The sequence below is a fragment of the Hypanus sabinus genome, chromosome 15 (assembly GCF_030144855.1).
Source record: "Hypanus sabinus isolate sHypSab1 chromosome 15, sHypSab1.hap1, whole genome shotgun sequence".
Lineage (NCBI taxonomy): Eukaryota > Metazoa > Chordata > Chondrichthyes > Myliobatiformes > Dasyatidae > Hypanus > Hypanus sabinus.
The window spans coordinates 89,797,402-89,809,171 of NC_082720.1; the positions used below are offsets into that span (position 1 = coordinate 89,797,402).

The 11,770-nt window shown below is 49.6% G+C and overlaps 1 protein-coding gene across 1 annotated transcript in view; it reads right to left on the reverse strand.

The window, feature by feature from the left end:
• The window catches only part of LOC132405689 (TBC1 domain family member 9B), an 87,477-nt gene that overhangs the window by 3,749 nt on the left and 71,958 nt on the right, over window positions 1-11,770 (reverse strand). Inside the window, exons 17-19 of the mRNA XM_059990696.1 lie at window positions 11,147-11,212; window positions 7,645-7,722; window positions 3,740-3,843 (exon numbers count right to left, since the gene is read on the reverse strand). Of these exons, the coding sequence (XP_059846679.1) occupies window positions 3,740-3,843; window positions 7,645-7,722; window positions 11,147-11,212 (248 nt within the window). The remainder of the gene's footprint in view (window positions 1-3,739; window positions 3,844-7,644; window positions 7,723-11,146; window positions 11,213-11,770) is intronic.

Here is an 11,770-nt window from a genome sequence, read left to right on the forward strand (position 1 = left end):
CCCAAACCATAAACCACAACTCACTAACCCAAACCATAAACCACAGCTATCTAACCCTAACCCACAACTCACTAACCCAAACCCACAACTCACTAACCCAAACCATAAACCACAACTCACTAACCCAAACCATAAACCACAACTCACTAACCCAAACCATAAACCACAGCTATCTAACCCTAACCCACAACTCACTAACCCAAACCCACAACTCACTAACCCAAACCATAAACCACAACTCACTAACCCAAACCATAAACCACAACTCACTAACCCAAACCATAAACCACAGCTATCTAACCCTAACCCACAACTCACTAACCCAAACCCACAACTCACTAACCCAAACCATAAACCACAACTCACTAACCCAAACCATAAACCACAACTCACTAACCCAAACCATAAACCACAGCTATCTAACCCTAACCCACAACTCACTAACCCAAACCCACAACTCACTAACCCAAACCATAAACCACAACTCACTAACCCAAACCATAAACCACAGCTATCTAACCCTAACCCACAACTCACTAACCCAAACCCACAACTCACTAACCCAAACCATAAACCACAACTCACTAACCCAAACCATAAACCACAGCTATCTAACCCTAACCCACAACTCACTAACCCAAACCCACAACTCACTAACCCAAACCATAAACCACAACTCACTAACCCAAACCATAAACCACAGCTATCTAACCCTAACCCACAACTCACTAACCCAAACCCACAACTCACTAACCCAAACCATAAACCACAACTCACTAACCCAAACTCACAACTCACTAACCCAAACCATAAACCACAACTCACTAACCCAAACCCACAACTCACTAACCCTAAACCACAACTAATTAACCCAAACCCTAAACCACAACTCAGTAACCCTAACCCACAACTCAGTAACCCTAACCCACAACTCAGTAACCCTAACTTCTTTGGAGAGTGGGAGGAAACGTTATCATCCCAAGGAAGGCTGTGAATTCACAGTGAGATTTAGAGACAGTGGTAGGAATGGAAGCTCGATTACTGACACTGTGAAGTGTTACGCTAACCACTACATTGCTGGGATGCCCCATTTTAAGTCAAGGAGGAAGAGATACCCTCCTGTTGTAACACTGAACGGTCGCCTGGTATGATAAGATGGACATCTCAAACAGGATACCAGAGCTCAGTAGGTCAGGCAGCATCTATGGAGGGGAATTGGGCCGAGACCCTTCATCAGGACTGGAAAGTAAGGGAGCAGATATCAGAATCAGAAGGTAGGAGAGGGGGAGGAGTATGAGCAGGCGGGTGTTAAGTGAGACCAGAAGGAACATGTGAAAGGAGAATGATTTATTTCCAGGTGAGGGAAGCCAGCAGGCCTTGTACCCTTGTGAGATATGGATATGCCTGTCCCTGCCTGAGTAGTCAGCTCTGCCAGACTGGGTAGATGAGATCCAACGGCCAGGAAGGTGGTTCTGCAATGCCTCATGGAAAGCAAAGGGCATGACTGGGCACAGAAGTCATGTGGAACTGCCCAGGGCAACAGCTTTTCCACTTTAAAGACTCTCCTGCACAGGTCATCACTGGATTCGGCAGACAACCAATCACTCAGTCATTTCCCTCCATGGGCGCTGCCTGACCTGCTGAATTCCTCCAACACATTGCGTGTGTTGCTTAAGATTTCCAGCATCTGCCAAAAGAATCTCCTGTGTAGGGAAACACGAACCCTCAACCTCACAGTGACCTTGCACCTCGTTGTCTACCGCACTGCACTTACTCTGCATTCGGCAATTGTTTGACCTAATGAATTAATCTGTATGAACACAAGTTTTGCATGGTGTGGTGGTTGCCTGTTGATGACAGGGAAGCTGTGTGGGAGAGTTTTTAAAGTGAACAAGCTTTTGCACTGGGGCGGTTCCACTCTCTCTATCTCGGAAGTCTCGGCCCGGTGGTGTGAGTAATCTTTCTCGGTTGCAGTGGACGGCCATGACTTCTTCACCTGTGCCTGGACCTGCCCTTCTCTCTCCATGAAGCATTGCAGAACTGCCTTCCTAACCTGTTGGATCTCATCCGCCCAGTCCGGCAGAGCTAGAACAAGCATGTCCCTGTCTCACCGGGGTACCAGTCCCACTGGCAACCCTCACCTGGTCTAGCCCGGCTGTGGAAGTGCCGTACCAGGGTGAGGCCCCTGTCACATGTCCCTGTCTCACCAGGGTACCAGTCCCACTGGCAACCCTCACCTGGTCTAGCCCGGCTGTGGAAGTGCCGTACCGGGGTGAGGCCCCTGTCACATGTCCCTGTCTCACCAGGGTACCAGTCCCACTGGCAACCCTCACCTGGTCTACCCCGGCTGTGGAAGTGCCGTACCAGGGTGAGGCCCCTGTCACATGTCCCTGTCTCACCGGGGTACCAGTCCCACTGGCAACCCTCACCTGGTCTAGCCCGGCTGTGGAAGTGCCGTACCGGGGTGAGGCCCCTGTCACATGTCCCTGTCTCACCGGGGTACCAGCCCCACTGGCAACCCTCACCTGGTCTAGCCCGGCTGTGGAAGTGCCGTACCGGGGTGAGGCCCCTGTCACATGTCCCTGTCTCACCGGGGTACCAGTCCCACTGGCAACCCTCACCTGGTCTAGCCCGGCTGTGGAAGTGCCGTACCGGGGTGAGGCCCCTGTCACATGTCCCTGTCTCACCGGGGTACCAGCCCCACTGGCAACCCTCACCTGGTCTAGCCCGGCTGTGGAAGTGCCGTACCGGGGTGAGGCCCCTGTCACATGTCCCTGTCTCACCGGGGTACCAGCCCCACTGGCAACCCTCACCTGGTCTAGCCCGGCTGTGGAAGTGCCGTACCGGGGTGAGGCCCCTGTCACATGCAGACAGCTACCTGGAGCCACAGGTGAGAGCTGAGCGTCTGGTGGGGCCCAAAGGTGAGTGAGCTGCCCCAGAATGGACATGACAAGCCCCTTCACCAGAGGGGCTACCCTTCCCTGGAGACCCCAAACACCCCATTCCTTATGAAGGGTCTCAGCCCGAAACGTTGGCTACTCTTTTCTCACGGATGCTGCCTGACCTGCTGAGTTCTTCCAGCGTTGTGTACGTATTCTTTGATCCACAGCATCTGCAGTTGTAGTTTTGTGTTTTGACCGCATAGCTCAGTACATGTAACAATAACAAATTAATTCCAATTCTGGATGTTTTATGTTAAGGAACTGAGAGAATACAGGATATCTGTGAGATCTTACAGTGTGAAGTTACCAGCTGCACGTCTGTACTGACAGCTGGTCCTTCACTCACAAGCAGCCTTTTCCTTTGGCAGGAACACAAGAGATTCTGTAAATGTTGGACATTCAGAGCAACACCCACAAAATGGTGGAGAAACTCTGCAGGTCAGGCAGCATCTACGGAGGGAATTAAACAATCACCATTTCGAGCTGAGTTCTTCCATTATCAAACAGCCTTCAGCAGAGTCTTGGCCCTAAGCCTCCATAATTTCCCTTTCTTCTGCCTCCTTCCCTTCTTAGAAGTGGATTAAGGACGTGCGGGGAGGGGAAGGAGTACAAGTCGTCGGGTGCTGGGTGGAAGAACGGCTGCAGAAGAGAGGGCAGTAGAGAAAGGAGGGAGGGGGTACCCACCTTCCCCCTCACTTGGTCTCACCTCTCCCCCCACCTTATTCTGGCTTCAGCCCCCTTCCTTCCCAGTCCTGATGTACTGTCTGGAAGCAGCATTTTGTGTCTGGTCTGTTTACCTGGTTCATCTTGGTTAAATCTTTCACGTTTTCCTTGGGCTTCTCCCTCTCTTGTGCCCACAGATTCAGGTGGTATCGGTAATCCTGAGGACCACTCTTCTCATCTGCACACAGAGAAGAGAAGGGACCATGGCTGTCAGCATGAGCACTGAGCTCTCCCCAAGGCATGTCCAGGACATGGCTCAGAGGGAGTTAGGAGCACCAAGTTTCTGGGAGTGTGCATAATGGATGATCTCACCTGGTCCCTCAACACCATCTCTTTGGTCAAAAAAACTAAGCAGCATCTGCACTTCCTGAGGAGATTGAGGTGTGTGAGGGACACAAGGCTCCCTGCCTCCTCCCTCCACCATTCTAACCAATGTTTACAAGTGCCCTGGCCAGATACATCACCGTCTGGAACGGGAACTTCAAGGCTCCCGAGACCCAACGAAGAATTGGGTCTCTCTTCCACCTAGAGGCATTTATCAGAAAGAGGACCTTCGCATTGTCAGTGATCCCTCCCATCTGTCCAACAATCTCTTTGACCCCCTAGCATCAGGCAGGAGGCACCGAAGCATGAGGACCAGGACTGTTAGGATGGGAACAGCTTTTTCCCCCAGGGTGTGAGAGTACTGAACTCCCAGCCACCACCCAGATCTTACACACATGAAGCGTCATTAACATTATACTGTTTAATCTGTATCGTATATGTACCTTATTATTTTAAAAATTTATTTATTTATGGTAACATTACTTCATGTATTGTGCACCTCGGTCCGGAGGAACTGTTTCGTTTGGTGATATACATGTGTATATTCGAATGACAATAAACTAAACTTGAACGTGAACCCTCACCGAGGCACGTCCAGGAACCATGGAGAGGTTGTGAACTAGGCAGTTTGGTAGACAGGCTGCTCACAGCTGCTTTGTTCTGGATGGTGTTAATTTTTGGAGAGGTAGTGGATGTAGTATATTGAGGCAGCATAGTAGCGTATAGCGTGACGCTATTAAAGCTTGGGGTGTTGGGTTTCAGAGTTCAATTCTGACGCCATCTTTAAGAAGTTTGTGTTCACCCCTTAAGCGTGTGGGTGGACTCCAGGTGCTCCAGTTTCCTCCCACAGTCTAAAGAAGTCGTGTTTAGTAGGTTAGTTGGTCATTGTAAATTGTTTTGTGTTTAGGTTAGGATTAAAATAGGTGGGTTACTGGGCGGCGTAGATCTTCAGACCGGAAAGGCCTGTTCTGTGCTGTACATCTAACCAACTAATCAAATTCATTCATTCATTGGTTCTGTCTGGAGGTCGGTGACCAGTAGTGTCACCAGGGATCTGTTCTGGGATCTCTGCTCTTTGTCCTTATAAATAACTAGGATGAGGAAGTGGAAGGGTGGGTTAGTAAATTTGCAGATCAGACAAAGGTTGGTGGAGTTGTAGATCATGTCGAGGCAATTGTAGGTTACAACAGAACATTGAGAGGATGTGGAGCTGGGCTGAGATGTGGCAAATGGGAGTTTAATTCAGAAAAGTGTGAAGTGAATCACTCTAGAAGGTCAACTTTACAGGGTTTAAATGCAAAGTTCTTAGCAGCATGGAAGAAAACAGGAATCTTGGGGTCCCTGTCCATAGATTCCTCAAAGTTGCTGCGCAAGTTGACAAGGTGGTTAGGAAAGTGTATGGGTATGTTGGCCCTCTTTAGTCCGGCTGTGAGGTAACGTTACAGCTCCATAAAATCTTGGTTAGACCGCACTTGGAATTTTGTGTTCAGTTCTGGTCACCCCATTTTAGGAAGATCTGGAAGTTTTAGAGTGGGTGCAGAGGAGATTCACCAGAATGCTGCCTGGATTAGAGAGGGTGCAGAGCAGATTCACCAGGATGCTGCCTGGATTAGAGAGGGTGCAGAGGAGATTTACCAGGATGCTGCCTGGATTAGAGAGGATGCAGAGGAGATTAAACCAGGATGCTGCCTGGATTAGAGAAGATGCAGAGGAGATTCACCAGGATGCTGCCTGGATTAGAGAGGGGGCAGAGGAGATTTACCAGGATGCTGCCTGGATTAGAGAGGGTGCAGAGGAGATTTACCAGGATGCTGCCTGGATTAGAGAGGATGCAGAGGAGATTCACCAGGATGCTGCCTGGATTAGAGAGGGTGCAGAGGAGATTTACTAGGATGCTGCCTGGATTAGAGAGGGTGCAGAGGAGATTCACCAAGATGCTGCCTGGATTAGAGTGGGTGCAGAGGAGATTTACCAGGATGCTGCCTGGATTAGAGAGGATGCAGAGGAGATTCACCAGGATGCTGCCTGGATTAGAGAGGGGGCAGAGGAGATTTACCAGGATGCTGCCTGGATTTGAGAGGGTGCAGAGGAAAAGTTCAGCAAGGGAAAGGTGAGACTGCCGCCTTTTGATCACTGGGGGATCACTCTGCTACAGAAAGGGGAGACTGCCTTTTGATCACTGGTGGGATCACTCTGCTACAGAAAGGGGAGACTGCCTTTTGATCACTGGGGGATCACTCTGCGATTGGAGAGGGGAGACTGCCTTTTGATCACTGGTGGGATCACTCTGTTACAGAGAGGGGAGACTGCCTTTTGATCACTGGTGGGATCACTCTAGTGCCACAAGCAGGGGAGGCTGCCACTGTGCCCAGAGAATGTTACCCAGGTTTTCTAAATTTTGGGTTGGGATATGAAAATGGACTTGGGATTTTTTCTCATTCTTATAGAATTTTTTAATAATCTGTTTTAATCCAAATTTTCTCTTTTTCTGTGAGAAGAAGGGGATTTGGTGGAGGGGTTCCATTTTTGTGCAGGGAGGTGGGGATTTGGGATTCTTTCTTGGTTTCCCGGCTAACTGGAGAAGAGGAATTTCAGAGTTCTATACTTCGATAATAAACAAGCCTTTGACCTTGAAACTAGGGCTTTTTTCTTCAGAGCGAAGGAGGTTGCGAGGTGACTTCATACGATGATGAAGTACAGGCCCTTCAGCCCATGATGTATTCACCTTTTAATGTACTCCAAGATCAAAATAACCCTTCCCTCCCAGATAACCCTGCATTTTCATTCATCCATTGTGCCTAACCAAGAGTCTTTTACATGTCCTACTGTATATGTCTCCAACATAACCCCTGGCATTGTGTTCCATGACCCAACACACTCAGTGTAAAAAAAAACTATCTCTGACATCTCCCCTATGCCTTCTTCCCATCATTCTTAAAATTATGCCCCCTATTAGCTATTTCTGCCTTGGGAAAAAGTCACTGGCTCAATCTATGCCTTTTATCATCTTGTAAACCTCTATCAAGTCACTTCTCATCCTCATAAAACAGGAGGTTGGAACTAATCAGAGTCCGTTTTCCTGGTGAGGAAGATCTAACCATTTGGTTCTTGAAGCAACTGACCAGCCACACTGGAACCACACTCCACTCCAACGGACTGCCTTTTTTTAATGTTCTACAACATGGAACACTACAGGCCCTTCGGCCCACAATATCGTGCCGACCTTTTAACCTGCTCTAAGATCAATCTGGCCCTTCCCTCTCACACAGCCCTCCAGTTTTCAATCATCCATGTGCCTGTCTGAGCCTCTTAAATGTCCCTAATGTACCTGCCTCTATCAGCACCCCTGGCAGGGTGTTCCACTCACCCACCACTCCTATACTTTCCTCCACCAGCTTGGTATTAGCCACTGGGAAATATGTCTCTGTCTGTCCACTCAACCAATGCCTTTTATCTTATACACCTCTATCACCTCCAAAGGGAAAAGCCTTAGTCTATCCTCATAAGACATAATTCTACACCAGCTGATAAATCTCTGCAGCTTCTCTAAAGCTTCCGTGTCCTTCCTGTAATGAACCGAACACAATTCTCCAGGTGCGCTGTGACCGGCGTTTTACACGGAGATGGGAGCAACGGAGAGTGTGGGTGCACGTACCGTACGGTCTATTGCTCTGTGCCTCTTCGGTGAAGAACCGCGTGGCTTCCAGCGCCGACTCCTCTTCCGGCCAAATAGCTGCCAAAACACAAGAGGGGCTTGTAACATGGAGGGGCACACAGCGAGTGGCAGAGGGGGAGTCTGGAGGGAACACAAGAGGGGCTTGTAACATGGAGGGGCACACAGCGAGTGGCAGAGGGGGAGTCTGGAGGGAACACAAGAGGGGCTTGTAACATGGAGGGGCACACAGCGAGTGGCAGAGGGGGAGTCTGCAGGGAACACAAGAGGGGCTTGTAACATGGAGGGGCACACAGCGAGTGGCAGGGGGGGAGTCTGGAGGGAACACAAGAGGGGCTTGTAACATGGAGGGGCACACAGCGAGTGGCAGAGGGGGAGTCTGGAGGGAACACAAGAGGGGCTTGTAACATGGAGGGGCACACAGCGAGTGGCAGAGGGGGAGTCTGGAGGGAACACAACAGGGGCTTGTAACATGGAGGGGCACACAGCGAGTGGCAGAGGGGGAGTCTGGAGGGAACACAAGAGGGGCTTGTAACATGGAGGGGCACACAGCGAGTGGCAGAGGGGGAGTCTGGAGGGAACACAAGAGGGGCTTGTAACATGGAGGGGCACACAGCGAGTGGCAGAGGGGGAGTCTGGAGGGAACACAAGAGGGGCTTGTAACATGGAGGGGCACACAGCGAGTGGCAGAGGGGGAGTCTGGAGGGAATACAAGAGGGGCTTGTAACATGGAGGGGCAAACAGCGAGTGGCAGAGGGGGAGTCTGGAGGGAACACAAGAGGGGCTTGTAACATGGAGGGGCACAGAGCGAGTGGCAGAGGGGGAGTCTGGAGGGAACACAAGAGGGGCTTGTAACATGGAGGGGCACACAGCGAGTGGCAGAGGGGGAGTCTGGAGGGAACACAAGAGGGGCTTGTAACATGGAGGGGCACACAGCGAGTGGCAGGGGGGGAGTCTGGAGGGAACACAAGAGGGGCTTGTAACATGGAGGGGTACACAGCGAGTGGCAGAGGGGGAGTCTGGAGGGAACACAAGAGGGGCTTGTAACATGGAGGGGCACACAGCGAGTGGCAGAGGGGGAGTCTGGAGGGAACACAAGAGGGGCTTGTAACATGGAGGGGCACACAGCGAGTGGCAGAGGGGGAGTCTGGAGGGAACAAGAGGGGCTTGTAACATGGAGGGGCACACAGCGAGTGGCAGAGGGGGAGTCTGGAGGGAACACAAGAGGGGCTTGTAACATGGAGGGGCACACAGCGAGTGGCAGAGGGGGAGTCTGGAGGGAACAAGAGGGGCTTGTAACATGGAGGGGCACAGAGCGAGTGGCAGAGGGGGAGTCTGGAGGGAACACAAGAGGGGCTTGTAACATGGAGGGGCACACAGCGAGTGGCAGAGGGAATGCAGTGTCCTGGGGGGGGTGGGGGTGGATGATCCTGGGATTAAACATTTCTCCTCTCTCCTGATTAGTGCAACTAAAGGCATTTCCATCAGTAGTTCACAAATTGTTTGCAAACCTTTGTGCAATAAGATCCTAACATCTATGTTAGGGAGTGTTACTCAACCCCCACACCCTGGTGCAAAGCACTGAAACCCACTGAATATCAAAAGGCCCAGATATAATGGAGTGGAGAGGATGTTTCCTGTCCTGGGGGAGTCTAAGACCAGAGGGTGCAGCCTCAGACTAGAGGGATGTCCATTTAGAATGGAGATGAGGGGGAATTTCTTTAGCCAGAGAGTGGTGAATCAGTGGAATTATTTGCCCCAGTCATCGGGTATATTTGACACAGAAGTGGATAGGCTCTTGATTAGTCAAAATGACCAAGGTTACAGGGAGGAGGCAGGAGAATGGGGTTGAGAGGGATAATAAATCAGCTGTGATTTAATGGCAGAGCAGACCCGATGGGCTAAATGGTCTGATTCTGCTTAGTCTTGGTCTTAATTTCTCCCTCCCCTGTTCATGGCCTTGCAGTTTGTCCTCTCTCCACCAATCTAACTCCAGCAGGAAACTGATGCATCTGACCCAGTTGACACTGGTCAAAAGTCAAAAATTCAAAGTAAGCATTATTAAAGTATGTATATGTCACCGTTTACAACCCTGAGATTTATTTTCTTGCAGGCATTCACAGGAAAATAGAGAAATACCGGAGAATGGATGAAAAATTATAAATAACAAAGACTGATAAATTGAACACATAATAAATATAAATAAATAACACTGAGTACATGAGTTGTAAAGGGTTAGTCCACAGGTTGTGTTCAGGATCAGTTCAGTGTTGTGGTGAGTGAAGTGATCCACCCAGGACATTCCCTCTTCCCAGTGTTACTGTTGGCAAGGAGCTACAGAGCTTGAAGGCACACTCCGTGATTCAGGAATAACTTCTCCCCCTCTGCCATCTGATTCTAAATGGACATTGAACCAGTGAACACTACCGCACCATTTCTTTATTTCTGTTATTTTGAACCACTTATTTTAACTTCAAGACAAATATATCTTTACTGTAATGCAGTTTTTTTCTCTAAATCATTGTACTGTCATTACGTTAACACATTTCATGATATATGCCGGTGATATGAAGCCTGATTCTGATTCAGGAGCCTGACGGTTATTGGGTTAATAGCTGTTCCTGAACCTGCTGGTGTGGGTCCTGCCCGATGGTAGTAGTGAAAAGACATTAGATATTCGATAGAGAAGGTCAGACAATTTTGGAAGCTGATCAGACTCAGCAAGCTGTGAATGAACATCAGCCTATTCATTCAAATAAATTGGTCTAAAGTTTGTTTTAGGCTCCTCTTTTAAAATGTCTTTGCATTCAGTAGAAAGTCTTACTTGATCAAAGGCAATTTTGTTCTAATAGTGTTCCTTCTTGTGGGACTTGTGGCTGTCTGTGGATTTATGTGGGTTTCCTCCAGGTGCTCTGGTTTCCTCCCAGAGTCCAAAAATACACAGCAAGTTTTGGACATACTATATTGCTACATTGTGACCCTTGTGGGCTGCAGCCTTGAACCAAATGTGTCATTTGGACTTTGACGCAAATGACACATTTCACTGTGTTTCAACTTGACAATTAAAACTAATTTTAACCTCTATGTAGTGCACAATCTGTGCGTAGAATGTGTACTTTTTGTTTGAGTTATATACTTGAGAATGCTGTTCATCCTGCTGCATGTAAGTTTTTCAATGTACCTGGGCACACGTGGACTTGTGTGTATGAAAATAAAAAGCACACACATGAAATGCTGCAGGGACTCAGCAGGTCAGGTAGCGTGCATGGAGAGGAATAAACAGTTGACGTTTTCGGCCGCGAGCCTTCTTCAGTCCTGACAGTTTAACCCTTCCACAGATACTGCCTCACCTGATGAGTTCCTCCAGCATTGTGTGTGTGTGTGAGAGAGAGAGAGTGAGTGTGCGAGTGTGTGTGTACGCGCGTGCCAGTGAGAGAGAGAAATAAACTGTGACATGTCGTGGGATACACTTTGTTTGTCCTACCTGGCGGCTGGTGCAGTCTGTACAACACTCTCAGCTTCTCCACCAGGTCACCGTGGTACATTCCACCTGTCAGAAACAGACATGTTATCGATGCAGGGCTCACAGACGTCCGTCGCCAACCCCCTCCCATAGAGAACACCATGACAGGCAAGCAATCCCAACTGATAACACGTGGAACCATGTTGGAACGCACTGCCTGTCCAAGGGCAATGCTGAGGGAGTGTCCTGTGCAAGAGGCATGGGTAAGGGTCAGTGTCCTGTGCAAGGGTCATGGGTAAGGGTCAGTGTCCTGTCCAAGGGTCATGGGTAAGGGTCAGTGTCCTGTGCAAGGGTCATGGGTAAGGGTCAGTGTCCTGTCCAAGGGTCATGGGTAAGGGTCAGTGTCCTGTGCAAGGGTCATGGGTAAGGGTCAGTGTCCTGTGCAAGGGTCATGGGTAAGGGTCAGTGTCCTATCCAAGAGTCATGGGTAAGGGTCAGTGTCCTGTGCAAGGGTCATGGGTAAGGGTCAGTGTCCTGTCCAAGGGTCATGGGTAAGGGTCAGTGTCCTGTGCAAGAGTCATGGGTAAGGGTCAGTGTCCTATCCAAGGGTCATGGGTAAGGGTCAGTGTCCTGTGCAAGGGTCAT